The 16,967-nt window shown below is 34.0% G+C and overlaps 4 protein-coding genes across 6 annotated transcripts; 1 reads left to right on the top strand and 3 right to left on the bottom strand.

Moving 5' to 3' along the window:
* Positions 1-278: 278 nt before the first annotated feature.
* LOC105226000 (zinc transporter ZIP1) lies at positions 279-4,295 on the bottom strand. 2 transcript variants are annotated; one of them, XM_019990178.3, is made up of 4 exons: positions 3,528-4,295; positions 3,225-3,471; positions 504-882; positions 279-424 (listed from the first exon to the last, which is right to left on the bottom strand). In XM_019990178.3, the coding sequence occupies exons 1-4, from the start codon at positions 3,962-3,964 to the stop codon at positions 402-404; spliced, it is 1,086 nt and encodes a 361-aa protein (XP_019845737.1). In that variant the 5' UTR covers positions 3,965-4,295; the 3' UTR covers positions 279-401. The 2 variants fall into 2 exon arrangements, with proteins under 2 accessions (XP_019845737.1, XP_011203012.1); XM_011204710.4 differs by having other exon boundaries at positions 279-434; positions 3,528-4,290.
* Positions 4,296-6,219: 1,924 nt separating this feature from the next.
* On the bottom strand, positions 6,220-7,293 carry LOC105225998 (ATP synthase subunit O, mitochondrial). The gene is made up of 3 exons (XM_011204701.4): positions 7,137-7,293; positions 6,524-6,961; positions 6,220-6,461 (listed from the first exon to the last, which is right to left on the bottom strand). Exons 1-3 carry the CDS (start codon positions 7,164-7,166, stop codon positions 6,306-6,308), a joined length of 624 nt encoding a protein of 207 aa, XP_011203003.1. The 5' UTR covers positions 7,167-7,293; the 3' UTR covers positions 6,220-6,305.
* Positions 7,294-7,644: 351 nt separating this feature from the next.
* On the bottom strand, positions 7,645-9,829 carry LOC105225997 (protein SET). The gene is made up of 5 exons (XM_011204700.4): positions 9,344-9,829; positions 8,590-8,779; positions 8,239-8,529; positions 8,121-8,171; positions 7,645-8,052 (listed from the first exon to the last, which is right to left on the bottom strand). The coding sequence occupies exons 1-5, from the start codon at positions 9,599-9,601 to the stop codon at positions 8,042-8,044; spliced, it is 801 nt and encodes a 266-aa protein (XP_011203002.1). The 5' UTR covers positions 9,602-9,829; the 3' UTR covers positions 7,645-8,041.
* Positions 9,830-10,488: 659 nt separating this feature from the next.
* LOC105226084 (eukaryotic translation initiation factor 2 subunit 3) lies at positions 10,489-16,804 on the top strand. Of its 2 annotated transcripts, XM_019990180.3 has the most exons (6): positions 10,506-10,700; positions 11,294-11,468; positions 15,092-15,328; positions 15,414-15,631; positions 15,695-16,350; positions 16,423-16,804. In XM_019990180.3, the coding sequence occupies exons 1-6, from the start codon at positions 10,635-10,637 to the stop codon at positions 16,496-16,498; spliced, it is 1,428 nt and encodes a 475-aa protein (XP_019845739.1). In that variant the 5' UTR covers positions 10,506-10,634; the 3' UTR covers positions 16,499-16,804. The 2 variants fall into 2 exon arrangements, with proteins under 2 accessions (XP_019845738.1, XP_019845739.1); XM_019990179.3 differs by lacking the exons at positions 15,414-15,631; positions 15,695-16,350; positions 16,423-16,804 and having other exon boundaries at positions 10,489-10,700; positions 12,855-15,122.
* Positions 16,805-16,967: the final 163 nt, after the last annotated feature.

Consider the following 16,967-nt stretch of genomic DNA (forward strand, 5'->3'; position numbering starts at 1 on the left):
ACCATACATACATACATAAAATAACCACATATCTATAATCAAAATGAAAAAATGTAGATTCACTCGATTAAATGTACCATGATGTATCAACATGTTTTTATAAATCTATTAAAAGCTCGAAGTTTGGTGATTCAGTTGTCAATATAACATTTTTTAAAATAGTTCTTAAAAGTCAGTTCTAAAAGAATATTTGTTGCAACGATTGAGAAATAAATAGTGAAGTGAAACAAGTTTACGGCTACTTTTCAAATTAATTTAATTTCGTTAAACAATGCGTGTAAAATAAATGTATTAATATATATTTCCGCTGCTATAATAAACACATACTTATAAAATCACAAACTTTTTATTGTTTTATAGCCAAAAAAAAATAAATATTGGAGATTACCATCAGAGATTGCTTATAGTTGAAGATTTCCGTTAGCTATCGCCGTCTTAATCAAAAAAAAATTAAAAAAAAAAAATTATCACATATACCATAAAACATATTTTATAGTGTTTACCGTCAAGAAAATAGTTAATGCAACACATCAGCGCGAAGCCACTGATAACCGCCAAAAACTGTCCAAAACCGGCTATTCTGCGTCCAGCGTTTTGATGCCAACGCGACTTTTCTCTTGGTATAACTTCGCAGACAGTTACATAAAAGAGCGTGCCACCAGCGAGCGCCTGTACAATTGGCAACGCAGCAGTCGACCAACCCGACGGTATATCGGCGATAATCATGCCTATGCCGATGCCGCAAATAGCACCCAATGCAAACACTACAATGCCGATAAAATGTTGGCGAAGCGTTGTTTGTGGGTTTGAGCGAAACTCCAAACCTAAACAAAAGCCCATCACGAGCTTGTGGCATGCGACGGCGCCAAGCAGAAAAAGCACCTGAAATTAAACTTAGTATTTAATGACTCACTTTTTTCTAAGCTTTGGTGGCATTTTATTTTAATATTCGTATGACTTAATACATTTGTCTAAATTTCAAGTCGATCCCATTTTTATACTTGTCTTATGAACCTTTTACGTCAGATTAAAAGTTTTTAAATTATATGTATTTTTTTAAATTAATGTATCATATGTTAGGTTAGAGGACCACTTTGATACCACCGGAACTAAAGTCCCCTCACACTATTGTTTCGTCTCTGAACCACCCCGCACTTCTGATGAAATTCATCAATACCAAAAGTTTTAAATGAGCAACCTCCTCTTCTACCTCCTGACAGCTACTACAGTTATCTTTAAATGGCGCTCCAAGTCTACTGGCATGCCTGTCAATTAGAAAGTGACCGATTAGCTCTACTATTAGAGTGCTATAGCATTCCTTTAAATTTTAATAGTTTGTACGACCCATGTTCCATTCATGCTTGTTGAGCAAGTCAGGAATTGTTTCACTGTGACTCAGCTATACATACTATATTACGTACATATGTATATATATATTTGTCAATTAAACATCTACAATTAGCCAGAGGCATGTAAATTTCCTCTTTTTCGGGGTCGAATTGTATGGTGGTGCCTGTTCTGGCTAGTTCATCCGCTTCACAGTCCCCAGATATATCACTATGTCCTGGGACCTGCAGGTTAATTGTGAAGTAAGATCCTAGGTCCACCAAGAGATCAAGGTATTCCTTCACTATCTTAGACCAGACCCTTCGAGACTTTAGGGACTCACTATCTCTATAAATATTTCTTGTTGTGAGCACACTCCTTGTCACAACAACAAGACTTTCTCTAATTGCTGTGATTCCTGCTTGGATGACATTGCAGTTGTCTGGTAGGCGGAAGACGATTAGGTAACTAGTTTTGCAAAGAATACACCACCTCCTACTTTGTTCTCTAGTTTGGAACCATCCGTATAGATGCTTATTCCTGTGTCCCTTCCCCACTCTTCTCTGGAAGAGAAGGCAATATTGGGGAACGCATTTAAATTCAGTTCTATAGGATTTCGAAAATCCGTGCCACTCTTTTTGAATCAGAATATGTCCCTTGTTGCTGATTCAGCTGACTTCGAAAGGCTTAAAACTGGCTATCGCCCAGCAGATATTACTATTTGACACTATATCTGCAGTCTGTCTCTACACCACTGCATAGCGTATACTATCTTGTGATTTTCAAAGCTGCCTAGAAAGTGAATGACTATATCAAGCCTACAGAATCCTCAGTAGCAAGAGGCACCTGTAGGCTAAAAATCGCGAAAAAGTGGTGGTGGCCCCGCCCCCTAATGGCCTCAGTGTACATATCTCTCAAACCACTCAAGCTATTATAACTAAATTTACCGCTACCGACACTGGGAAAATCGAATGAAACCCTGCCCACTCCCCGCATGCCTGTCCCAAAGTGAAGCAAAAGCTTAATGTGCTTTTAAAAAGGGTGAAAGTTTTAATTTTATGTGTAAAAATATGCTTGTATGTATATTTAAATATTTTGAGTGTATTTAATTACACTCACAACCATTCAAAATAGTTGGAATTTCCTATCGGAGGAGAATTAGATGTTTCAAAAAAAAAAATTAAAATCTATAAAAGGGAATCATGGATTAACATCAATTATGGCAAACTGTAGTGAAGACAGTAAATACAATAACAAGTAAGAAATTGACAGTGGCAGAAAAAAATGTATATGTATGTATGTACATATGTATATCCGGGTTCGTACAGGATTGATTGCCCCGTTTGTCGTGAATAGTATCCACTGGATACTTTGGGTCTGACTTAGATTTTTTATGTATGTAGGTAAGATACACACCTGAAAAGTTTTCGTGTGTATTATAATTGATTATCCAATAATTACAAATAATTTATTCTAAGGCTATATGTAACTATAGAAGTATTTATGTCGACCCTAATATTCAAAAATGATGATTGTTCATTTAAACTAAAATCATATCTAGGCCAAGTCAACAAAGTGATAACAGTGGATTATATGTGCTAGCGACTGTTACATATGTTAAATCTAGTGAATAAATGTTTACCACATTACCTATGAAATTATTTACAATATATATATGTAAGTGTGCAGCGGTAGGACAAAAACTATAACCCCTAGTTATAGTTTCTGGCATGTTTTAGAATTAGTCAGGTTTAAATTTTGAATGCCAGACCTAAACTTCTGCACATGCACAAAGAAATTTACGTTTAATACAGTACTGTATTTTTTTATTTAGTGAACATTAATAAAGTTGTCATGAAATATTGACTAATATATCCCTGAACTTTAGATAAATGTACCTTTCTTGAAGAATTTTGAACTCCAATTGCCAAACCCTCGATAGCGGAATGTAGAGACAATGCTACAAAAAGTCCCAAGGTACCAGTCATAGATTGAACACATGGTTCTTCATGACTCGTATGACATATTCTCGCATTAGATTCTGCAATAACTGCTTCCTCTGCACAATGTGATGTATTATAATACGAATGTTGGTTAGCTGACTCATTATTCGTGTCAGAACTATTTTGTTGACCATCTCCATTTCTACAATTATAAAAAAAATTTAAAATAAAATTTTTTACATTTTTCTAGAAACTTACTGGTTAGCATAATAATCACGTCTATCATTCAAAAGTGGAGTTCTGTCCGTGTCCAAATTACTATTACGGTGATTGTTGGTTCTATTGGACCCACTGACATGAGAATGTGTGTGCTGTATAGCTTCGCCAAAGAAGTAATGTATGAACTCATCAATAAAATATATTAAAAAAAATCCTCCACAAATAGTTATTTCTGCAAAGTTTGAATCCATCTGTTTGCGGACTTCCGGCAAAATATGAACTAGGGCAGTAGCCAAAAGTATACCAGCTCCGAAGCACAATAATAACGATATAGTTAGAGGAAAACGTCGACGATTTTGTGCTGAAATGACGACAGGGAGCATTCCAAACAAAAAGCTACCAAGACCTAAACTACACATAGCCAAGATCTTTTCACCATCTCCGCGGTCTACACTGCCATTGTTTGAACTCGACATTGCTAAAACACTCGTGTTTCTAAAACACTTTTTACAGTAAGAAATGTGTTGAGATAGAAAACATAAAATGCTAAAATGCTTTATTTATTATAGTAGACCCAGCAACGTTCAACTATTACTGTAAAGACTCATCCAAAAATTGTCACCTATAGCATCAATTTCAATGCGTAACAATGAACAATCTAAGCACTCCCTTTAGTTGAAAATGAGAACAGAATAAACATTAATCGCTCTAATCTTATCACTATCCAGTCTTTTGATGTTTTGCTTATAAACATAAATAACTTAAATAATGAACATGTAAATAACATGCGAAAATTATCAAAAGGTAAACTATTGCAGAGTTGCTCTTGCGAGATCTTCAAATGTATTTATAGCTAGCAAATTTTTGGATTGAATTTCTATTATATTATTTGCTTAAAGTCTTTGTGTATGAAATATAAAGCTTTTTATTTCATAATAAAAAAGAACAAATAATTAGTTAAGTTAGAATTAATGTAATTTTCATTCTTGAATTCTCCACAGCAACCCTAGTTAATGACGTCAAAAGTGAATTGGTACTAATATTCATGTATGGTTTATTGCATATACATATATTGCAAACCAGCTGCATTTCGCTGCATTACTGCTTGCAAAGTGTTTCTTATTTTAAAAGGTAGAATAACCCTATAATATATAAAGTAATTGAGTTTGGAAAATATATGTATATCTATTCCTTAAATAATTGTTCGAGTAGATATGTTTTAATTTATAAAGAACACTACACACAATAAACAATTATCTTTAATCAACAAAAATTAAATTATCGGCAAATGGTATGGATTTTGGAGACGGTGTAACTGTAAATCTTTCTACGTCCGTTGATTGCAAAAACGGTGATAACGGTCCAAAATTGACTATAGCACCTGGATTACAACTAAAAGAACATTCCCAAACCGATGGTGATGCGAATTCTACTGGTAATGTACAGGTAACGTTATTACATCCTCAAAGCCGCGAGATGTTAGCTGAAATGCAAAATAGCATTGAAAGTACGGGAGATAGCAATAATAGTAGTGGTGATATGGTCATGTTGGACACTAATGAGTGCAACGACCAATCATCACTGGAAAATAAAGAAAATATCCCAATTATTGTTTCATTAAAAAAACACACTGACTTTGCAGTATTAAGTACACCATCAAATGAACCTATAGGTCCAATGTTGAAATCAGCTATTGAAACGAAATATGAACCTGATATTCCCAATGACCTTAAAAGACAACAATCACCAATAAATTTACAACATCGAGAGTCCATTTCGTGTGGTATTGAAGAGTCTACTGAAGTGCTGTTAGTTAACTCTTCAGAGTGTGATGAAAAATATTTTGGAAGTAGTCGCACCTATTCAGGCACGGATTCTGATATTGAAGTTTTAATGTCGGAAGAGATCGTTGATTCCGATTGGTCAGCCGGTAACACGGCTACTGACAATTTGGGACAAACGCCTGATGAAAACAGCGGAGTTGTGAAAGCAGTAAATGCTCCCAAGATGTGTTCTGGAAAGCAAGTCAATATCCTTAATAATGGTAAATCAGTAGCGGTTAAAGAATTAACTGATCAGGAAATATCAGTAGAAAATAGCAGTTGCAGTTCATTAAGTAATAGTGAACAGGCAGACAAAGATAAATTACTTAAAATTGTAAACGAACAAGCAACTCATATAGACGCCTTGAAGAGTACGATTGCCCGTTACCGCGAAACATATAAAACTATACTGGAGCATGTGGACGCACTACGACTCGCATTAGATGTGAAAAATGTCGAAGATCTGAAAGTAAAAATGGATGCTAAGGGTGTAGACAAACTTGGATCTCACAGTGTTATTAAGCATAATTAAATTTACGAACATTATAATTAAGACTTCACATTCTCAAGAAATATTCCATTGTTTTACATGTACCCATTCAAATATTGCCCATAGCGCAAACATTACGTGATAATTATTTTGTGAAAACTTTTAATCAAAGAAAATATATACAAGGCGTTTGACTGAAAAATGAAAATGTTTTTAACTCAAAAGGTAAATAAATAATTTAACAACTCTCGGTAGAGTCTAATCCATGGTCTCCAAAGTAAACTTAATGTAATTAGGGCTCCTAACTATAATCCTTTACATTGGTTTATTTGTACATCTAGCTATCCCAACATAACTCCAAAATTAGCTGTTATACCTAGAAAGCGTCATTATTTATTTTAGAGTTTAAAAGTTCATATTTCTGGTTTCAAATTTTTATTCTCGAATAATATAACATGTATCCTACATATTTTTTGCATCACTTGCAGCTATTTTACTTTTATCTTAAGCCGATGAAGTAATAACATCGGTATATAATTTGACCTTGCTTGCAATGCTCATATCAACATACTTGTCGCCAATAGAAACGATTAAACCACCAATAATGCTAGGATCTACACGAGACGTGATTTTCAGTTGTTGATTTCCTTTTAAGAATGACTGAAAGAAAAATATATCATATAATATACAATAATAAACACATATTGTAATATTTTAATTACTCTAAGGGCAGATTCCAACTGTTTGCTCTGGGATGAATCCAAGGGCTTAGCAGTTACAACTTCGCAAACAACTTCCCCTCGGTGAGCAGCCATAATAGTCTTATAGGCATTTATAACAGTGTCTAAATTTTTCAACCGTCCATTATCAGCTAAAAGCCCCAATAGGTTGGCAGTGGCCGGGGCCATCTTCAGCTTATCTGCTGTCTCCTTAAGTGTATTTGACATAAGCTTTTTGTTGATAATTGGATTGGTAACAGCCATACGCAGCGAAGCGTTGCTCTTTAAAGCTACTTGCAATGCATTCAAATCTTTTTCTACCTGATCCAACTGTTTCAACTTGGACGCTGCTGAATAAAGAGATGTAGCATAACGACCTTCAAGACCAAAAACTTGAACCGGAGGCTTTACAGTTTGAGTTGCAGAACTTAGGGACCGCCTCTAAATAAATTCGAGTAAAAGAGAAGACAAAAATTACATAACCAAAAGTACATGAAAATTCTCAAATAAAATTTTGTATCGCATTTTTGAATAAAATGTTATAATACTATTAAATAATTTATATATATTTGTTTGCCTATTTCGATTATCAAAAGTATTCTATTATTCAACATACCAAAAGAGCAAGTTTATTAGCAGCCGCCATCGTTGAAAATCGGAATTTTTCACAAACGTCGTTGAATAAAGTTATTAACAATGACAACCAGTGTCGCCAACTTAATTTGCTACTCTGAGAAAAGTTTGGCAACTCTACAATGACAGCATGATGAGTTTAGGGGAAGGTTACACCAAAAAACATTTAACATTTCGTGTTAGTCTGTTTAAAAAATACATAAGCCGTTTGAAAAGAGGGTTGAAACATAATTATTATACAAAAATCATATTTAACATCAAATGTGAAAAACATCCCAAAAACATGTGACTGTTGACACACATTATATGTACTTGGAATTAAACCCCTAATTTAATTTGAATATATTTGATATAATTGTTTTCTTCTAAATATTCGTATAATGTATGATTCAATACCAATGAAAGGTCACAAAAATAACCGTTTTATTCCACAGCTATTAAAATCCTCTTTATTTAAATATTTGTTTAAAACAAATAATAACAAAATACAATTGTATTCTCGTAATATTTATTTTTAATTCTTTTCCGGGAAATACATACAGTCTATGTAGTATGAATTCAAATTCCTTGTATTTATGCATAGAAATTAACACGTCGATAATTAAACTTCATATATGAAGTTATCGTCTTGTGAAAAGCTGCATAATGTGACAAACTTTTATACTCCAACAGAGGGGGAAGCGTAACAACAAATTATTCACATTTCCCACAATTAATTTAATTTAGCAAATGTCAAAAAGTTATATTCGTTGAAGTCAAATTGAGAAAAGTTTTGGATATATAAAATTATTATTCTGCTGGTGGACACTTTCAATTACGTTTCTTAATGTTAATGAAATTTATCTTTGCGGTATTTTATAGAAGACCAATTAAAAAATAACACCGCATTTACTTTTCATCTGAAAATTAAAGAGGATAAATATTAATACATATATCGAATACAAGTACTATTTTAATTGAATTATACCTTCTTCATCATCTTCCTCGCCTTCTGCATCTTCATCATCAAATAATTCCTCTACAAAACGGATATAAAAAAATATAAATAATAATCCCGTGGAACCTTGGGCTATACAACAACATACCTTCATTATCCTCATTATCATCTTCATCATCTTCTGGTTCAACCTCAATATCAGGTACTAAATAATACTGAAGAGGATTCGGCCAGAGATCATCTTTGATTAATTCAGCTATCTCATCATTAACAGGATCAGTGTTGTCTGAGAACCAATCGAAAAATGTCTTGTAGTCCGCAGGTCGTTTCCGCTTATTTTGTTGATACGGCTTCGTCATACATGATCTTATGAGATCTTTACCATCTTTCCATTGAATGGGAGTGCTCGTCGACGATGGACAATCACTGTTTTCCGCGTCTAACAAGGATAACAGGAATTATTTGAAATGTTACGAGTGAACTTTAATATAACACATACTTCCCGATCCTAAGTGAAACTCTTTAGTAAGCACCTTATTTTCAAAATAAGGATTTTCGTCGAAATAAAAATGGATACGGTACCCCGATTTTATGTCTTCAAATTCTTCTACTTCTAACTTGGTAAGAGCGTGTAGACATTCCTCCTCTTCTTCATCCAAAATGGCAGACACTTGTGGATGGTTAATAAACTTGAGAAATAAAAGTACAAACCTTATTAAAATTTACTAATTACAATTTAACTACAATAAAATAATATATAATGGATATAATGCTATATGTGGTGAACTATTTGGAATGATTATTAAATATTATATATTTATTTTATTTTAATTGAATAGAGAATGACACTAGTTTAGTGACATACAACCTTTGACACATTTTTTTATCAAAGAGGATTGTGCATTAATCTCGGAAAATAAGCAAAGTGTTAAATGGAATTCGCAAAAGCGAAAATGTGTACACAAAGCGCCACGCCGTTTTATTACTACCAGCAGTCTCACACATACAGGCCGATATATCGTCGGTACCATATTGGTATGAATACTTTTGCAGATGCCAGTAAAAAGGGTAAGCGAAAAAACGTGCAAAAGGACCGATTTAGAATACACAATTTTTACGTTTTCAGCACACATACAAGAAAATAATGTTACATGATATGAACAGAAAACAACTTTTTTTTACAAATCTAAAAATTATTGTTCTTTTTTATCACTTTGGCGCTTTGATTACTAATACAAGTTATGGATTCTTACCGCTGTCACCCAGAAGTTCGGAATTCGTTTCACTAACTCGCTACGTTTCTCATAGCATGGCTTCCTTAATTTATTGTATTTCTGCTCCACTTTGAGTATTTCCTCACTAGCCTTCTCATTAAGTGCGTCAATCTCATTTTGACATGCATCAATTAATTCCAAAGCCTCAGACTCTTCCTCATTAGGTGCGTTTGCAGTTGTCGCGTTGCCATCACCATCATTAGACAATTTAGCTTTTTTGCTCGGCAGACTGGACATGTCGATAATTAGTTGGTTTAATTAATTTAAGATTTTCCCGTTTTTTGAGAACTTTCACTGCACATATAATGGGTACAGTCGTTACGCCGCAACCGTTTTTTATTCACGAAGAAGCGCAATTTGTAATTCTTTCTTCTTGCTTTTCCACCTCTCTTCTAGAACACCTATTCAGAAAATGCAAAAATGCCGCACAAAACTGTTGCAAAGTGACGATGAGAAATAAATGGCGAATGCCATGAAAGCCGGCAATTCGCATGCACATGTTGGTAGCACTGTGACTGTGTTATGAGATACCAACTGTCGCTAATTTCATAAATATTTCTCTTTTCACATCAAGTTATACGCATAATAAATATTCAAACGTGCAACACAAATTTCACGACAATTTAAACAATTGTTAAGCCTTTTAACACTCAATTAAAACTGCAACTGGACCCGCATATGAATTATATATTTTGTTTGTAATAAAACTGTTAACGTGAATCGCGAAAGAGTAAATATGTTTATTATTAATCGCGCAGTATTTTTCGAATTCGGAATGTTTGCTTCATTTTTCTACTATCTTTCTAAAAAATGTCATAAGCAACCCCAAGAAAAATTCATGGAAATTTAGAAGAAAGCATTGATGCAATTATTTCTAGATAATGACGTTTTTGGAAATTATAAATTTTGCATATAAATATGAATAAATAACATATTTCTAATACAAATCCCGTGGCTTTTTCAATATTTCGTTTCCTTTTATCTTGCATACATATGACAAAATGTGCTAAACGTTCAATATTTTACCCTGCGATGAAGAATACCAATTTTGACATATAAAGTTTAAAATACATCCCTACGGAGTTGTATTCTATATTTGTTTCGCTCACATAATCTACCAAATATCTCTTTCGTATCTTTCGTAGAAAGCCGCCGCGTGAAGTTGGCATATTTCTTTACAAGTGACCGATAAATTTTGATGTTTGGACGTAAACGAGTGTGATTTAAATTACTTCTTGACCGTGTGAATATTTAATATAAAAATATAAAAATGTCTACGACAGAAGCACAAATAGGTGTGAATACAAACTTACAAAAACAGGATCTTGGTAATTTGGTAAGTGCCTAAAAGTGTTTGAGAAATATGGAGAAACCAAGAAAAAAACACTTTAAGATTTGACAGAGGACAACGCGGCATACATATGTCAATTATATCAAACGAATACTGGTTTTATAGTTTCGTTAATGAAAATATACCTCTGTATTAGATATATTTGAATTATTTTTCGAAGTCCCCATTATCACGAATTAGTGTGACTTAAACAAACATGTCACTTCCATATTGCCCATATTCAAGGTTTTACTTGACGCAGCTAACTATTCTCTGCATATGAAAGCCTGCTGTAAAACGCAAAGAAACTCTGCACGTGGCGTATGAAATCGAAAAGAATTTGTATGAAATCTCAATACATTCATTAAAATGTAAAAAGCATAATTAAGAATAATTTGAGTAAACATTCCTCCACCGACAGTTGATAAGTTAATAAATCATATATATCTGATGCAATATGAGAATTCTAACCTCATTTAGACAGCTCTTTTTTTTTGCTAAAGATATATGTATACATATATATGAATTTTCTGAATGATATACTGGATATTGAATTATTTGTGTTTTAAATGAATACCTCACAAATTATATATTTACAGGATTTAGAAAATTTAACTCCACTATCTCCGGAAGTGATTTCACGCCAGGCTACAATTAATATTGGTACAATTGGACATGTAGCCCACGGTAAATCAACCGTAGTTAAAGCTATTTCCGGAGTACAAACTGTTCGCTTTAAAAATGAACTGGAGAGAAACATTACTATTAAGCTCGGTACGTATTATGGTTTCATGAAGCCATTTTTTCAGCCATATATTATATTGAAAATTTGTTTAGGTACATACATATAATACTAATGAATCAAAAATTAAAAAGTACTAAATAGTCTTTTTAGTTAAACCACATAGTGAATTAGATATATTTATCATTAATAACATGTCCATTAATCTTAGAAATTTCGCAAACAAGTAAAGTTTTTTCAGTATTCATGAATACTTTTTGATATGTTATTATAATAAAATATTGCGTGTATCTAGCATTAATTAACATTTTCAATTGTATATGCATATATTTATAAGTGCTGCGTAACTTATTTCTGGATGCATATATCCACATACATATGTATAATTGATACAAAAATTTGTTATAGGAAATTCTTAAAATATAAGGAGAAGTAACTGAATCAAGCTGTTCCTTAAAATAATGCCTTTGGAACACGCCACAATCCTTCAAACAAGTATAACATTGATACAATATAAATATCAAAATATATTGTAATTTTTTTTAGAAATAGAGAATTGTTTGAATTTTGTGGTTATATCTTTTTAGTTTTCCGAAGACACTTCACACTTTATATTTGTGAATATCTATAGTAAACAAAAATTTAAAGCAAAGAAAACTCCTTTATTTCGTTTAGTAAATAAGTCGTTATTAGATTTGTCGCCGTAAATCCTTATTAATATGTTGAATCAATTTAATTACTTAAAAATGTTCAGAATTGTATACAGTGTAACTAATTATTAAAAAAAAATTAATACTTTCCTAATATTACAATTAATCGCCATCACCACAGTAATACATTACTTTATTTGGCACATTGTAACTATTCACTGTCAGCTGCTGTAGATTACCGTCGTTTTTGGGATTCAGTGGATTCAGTTTATTTTTCTGTATGCAGTAAGATAATAAAGATTGAAAAGACTAAAAGTGCCAAAAGGAATTCCATTTAAAGTTTTAAGTTAATTAAATTAGTTGCTGGAAAATTTGCAGTTCTTTAAAATTTGCTATATCGTAATAAAAATAAAATATTTAGTAATGAAAAGTAATGTGTGCATAGTATTTCTTGAGGAGACATTGATAGGCTTCTTGGTAGATCGGCATTTGTTGATGGACATTATAATTAATTTTTTTTTTATAATGTACAAAAAAGTGCTCTATTTAAAACAGTATTGAAGTTTTGTCTTGTTTTGAGCACGTAATTTCTATATATTAAAATTCAATATGCTAAATAGCAGAGTCCAGCACATTAATTTAATTTCTGTTTTCTTCTGTTTTTCTTTGACTTTTATTTTCACTTTAAATGGAATTCCATGCGTGCATCTGAACTCGAATTTATAACTTCACAATCGGTACTGGTTGCTGGATATTTGCATTCTTCAGAACGCCTGAGTGAAGAAAAACTTCGAGCTTTAATGAGATCGCCTAAATTGCTGCGCGATTTTGAAGCGAAATTAGAAGAAAAACGACGTAATACTTTGGCAGTCGTTCATGAACCGCCCACACTCCGAGTCCGCAATTATAAACAACGCAGTGTCAGCGTAGATACTCAGCTAACTAGTACATCAGCACGCAGCAGCAGTCTCGGTGAAACTCAACCAACTCGTGGTAGCTCAACAAGCCCTAGCAGCGGTTATGATAGTCATTCTGAATGTGGTACATCTATTCATGGCGATCAAAAACGCAGGTCTAGTACGCCGCGTTCACGTGTCTTCTCCAGTGCAATCAACGCAATAACGTATTCACCAGGGGTTAAAAAACGAAATAAACCCGAAGCAGACAATAATTTAGCGGATTCTGAGAGTGAACAAACGTCTATTAACAAACGGAAAAAGCTAAAACAATTCAAAGTAAATGAAGAGTATATTGTAGAACGCATAGAATCGATTGAGTCGATTAATGGAAATCCAATATTCTTCGTCAAGTGGTTTGGCTATCCTCCTGAAACGAATACTTGGGAGTCCCTCAACAATATTTGTGAATGTACACTGTTTGAGCCATTCATTGAATCGCGTTATACACTACACGAGTTTATTATTTCAAAAATAACGACTGAAATTGAATTGGAAATTGCTGATAAGGGCCTAGAGTTTAATATGACCAACTTACAAATAGATGATTTGGATAAGTATGATCCTCTGGCACTGAAGGCCGACTTAATATTATTAGCGCAATTCCGTGCATGCCGATCTCGCAATCAACGCGAACCGGAAAAGATTCGTAAACGAATTATTGATATGATGCTTTTGAAGCCTGTCTATTACCGCCGTAAACAGCAACAAAATGAGCTACAATCATTTCAGGATCGCATGAATAAAATAGAAAATTCCGCACCGATAACGGTAGAGAATCTTGTCGATTTGGAAGTCATTGATTCAGCTTTTAACTACATTAAAGACAGTTTCGCTGGGGTAAATGTGAAAATGCAAGAAGATCCACCAATAGGTTGTAAATGCGAAAACGATTGTGCACCATTGTCATTGTGCTGTGCGCGCATGGCGGGTAGTTATTTTGCTTATGATAAGACCGGGCGCTTACGTATTAAACCTGGAGAAGCTATTTATGAATGTAATAATAAGTGTGTGTGCGACGAAAAATGTGTGAATCGCGTTATACAGCGTGGACGCAGTAACAACCTTTGCATATTTCGCACAGCCAATGGTTGTGGTTGGGGTGTACGAACCGAGAAACCTTTGCGTAAGGGAGAATACGTTTGCGAATATGTGGGGGAGATAATTACCAGCGAAGAGGCGAATGATCGTGGTCTAACATACGACGCCATTGGACGCACTTACCTCTTCGATTTGGATTACAATACCTCAGGAGAGAGTGTGTATACAATCGATGCGGCGCTCTATGGCAATATATCGCATTTTATAAATCACTCATGTAATCCAAATTTAGCGGTATTTCCTTTCTGGATTAATAATCTAGATATCAATATGCCACGTTTAGCGTTTTTCTCTCTTCGACCGATAAAAGCTGGAGAGGAACTGACCTTCGATTATGTGCGCACAGACTATGAAAATTTGTCAGCAGCAGAGAAGGTGTCTTGCCGTTGTGGTGCAGAAAACTGCCGCAAAGTATTGTTTTAATTACCAATATAACAAAATGACAAAAACTAAATTATATTTCTATGGAAAAAGTACAAGCAAGAATATTTCTTGCATATAGAAGGAACAGCTGAAATTCGGCTTATAAGCTACATTTCTATCGGAGTTATTTTATATTATACTTTGTCTAAACTTTACAAAAAATCATTTGAAGAGAAATCCCACATTGAGGATGTTCCGAAAAGATTTCATAATGTTCTAAGTATATTTAAGTATTATTTTATAAAATTTAATTCTCACTGCCTTAAAGGTTTGCTTATTTTCCACTTATCTATTTTTAATTATTACCCATTTTAAGTAGTACATGACTTAAATTTTTAAGGGCTTTTAACTAGCGTTTTAATAAAATTTTCTATAAAACAGTATTAAAAATACTTTTATTTGCTACCTTAAAGTTAAACTGTTAGTACGTGGTACGATTCTTGTCTCGTTTTATGAATATTTTAAGAAAAAAGGGTGTGCATGCAGGAAAAATAAAAAATCTTTAACTTATTTGATTTTACCTAGGCTATGCCAACGCCAAAATTTACAAATGTGACAATCCAAAATGCCCTCGTCCGGCTTGCTTCATCTCCGACGGTTCAAGCAAGGATGATAGTTTTCCCTGCGCACGCCCTTCGTGTTCCGGCCGTTTCAAGTTGGTGCGCCATGTGAGTTTTGTAGATTGTCCAGGTCACGACATTCTTATGGCTACAATGTTGAACGGTGCCGCTGTGATGGATGCTGCTCTACTGTTAATTGCTGGTAATATGATCTATCCGGTCACCGTACTCCGATACCAATAAATATATAAAAAATTCATTCAAATGTTCGCCATTTTTCATTGTAGGTAATGAATCCTGCCCTCAGCCGCAAACATCTGAGCATTTGGCTGCCATTGAAATCATGAAGCTAAAACAAATTCTTATCTTACAAAATAAGATAGATTTGGTGAAGGAGAGTCAAGCTAAAGAGCAATATGAAGAGATAACTAAGTTTGTGCAGGGAACAGTTGCAGAAGGAGCACCAATTATACCTATTTCAGCTCAGCTGAAGTACAACATTGATGTGAGTTATTAAATATTTTATAAATTGTCTGTATATATATGAAATTTTGTTCGTCTATTATAGGTATTGTGCGAGTATATTACAAAAAAGATTCCGGTGCCTCAGAGAGACTTTAAGGCGCCACCACGTCTAATCGTTATACGTTCGTTTGATGTGAATAAGCCCGGCTGTGAGGTGAACGATTTGAAGGGTGGTGTCGCCGGCGGCTCAATTCTATGCGGTGTGCTCAAGGTTGGGCAGGAAATTGAAGTTCGTCCTGGTGTAGTTACAAAAGACAGCGAGGGTAACATCACCTGCCGACCAATTTTCTCCCGTATTGTCTCACTATATGCTGAACAAAATGAACTGCAGTACGCCGTTCCTGGCGGCCTAATTGGCGTGGGTACCAAAATCGATCCAACTCTATGTCGCGCAGATCGTCTTGTTGGCCAGGTACTGGGTGCTGTTGGTCACCTACCTGATATTTACATTGAGCTGGAAATTTCGTATTATCTATTGCGGCGATTATTGGGTGTACGCACGGATGGGGACAAGAAAGGAGCGCGTGTGGAAAAATTGCAAAGAAACGAGATTTTGTTGGTGAATATTGGTTCCTTGAGTACAGGTGGCCGAATCTCGGCTACAAAAGGGGATTTAGCTAAAATTGTGCTCACTACACCTGTTTGCACTGAGAAGGGTGAGAAAATCGCTTTAAGCCGCCGTGTGGAAAAACATTGGCGGTAAGTACGATTGAAATCATAAAATAAGAAATGTACGATAATATTGAAATTAACTTTTATAATTTATAACAGTTTAATTGGCTGGGGTCAAATCTTTGGTGGCAAGACTATTCAACCTGTACTCGACAGCAAACCGGTCAAGAAATAATAACGATAGTTAACGTCACGATCAACAGCAACACATTGAAACGTATTTGTTATAAGCGAACAAAGCGTATTCGCAAGTCTTCAATTTATATATATATATATATATATATATATGTATAAATTATCATCAGATTTTGTTTCGTTATTTAATTTTCAAACATTAAAAGCGAAAAAACTAACATTACCAATAGGATTTGCTTTAAAAAGGAAAAAAGCAACAAACTATAAAATATTTAATTACTACTATAATTAAAGGAATTATAATTTGTTATTTAAAAATGCAAATAAGGAAAGGAAATAAATTTTTACACAAAATTTCTTATTTATTCAATTTTTGTAGTCTGATGTCGAGCAACTCATTCGTCCCTTATTATTAAAGTGGACCCGCTCCGGTTACGTAGGCCCGACTGAACGATGGATTTTTGTATCGAAAAAATACCGCTTATGAACCCAAACAACCAACATCTGAA

Source organism: Bactrocera dorsalis, chromosome 2 (assembly GCF_023373825.1).
Source record: "Bactrocera dorsalis isolate Fly_Bdor chromosome 2, ASM2337382v1, whole genome shotgun sequence".
NCBI lineage: Eukaryota > Metazoa > Arthropoda > Insecta > Diptera > Tephritidae > Bactrocera > Bactrocera dorsalis.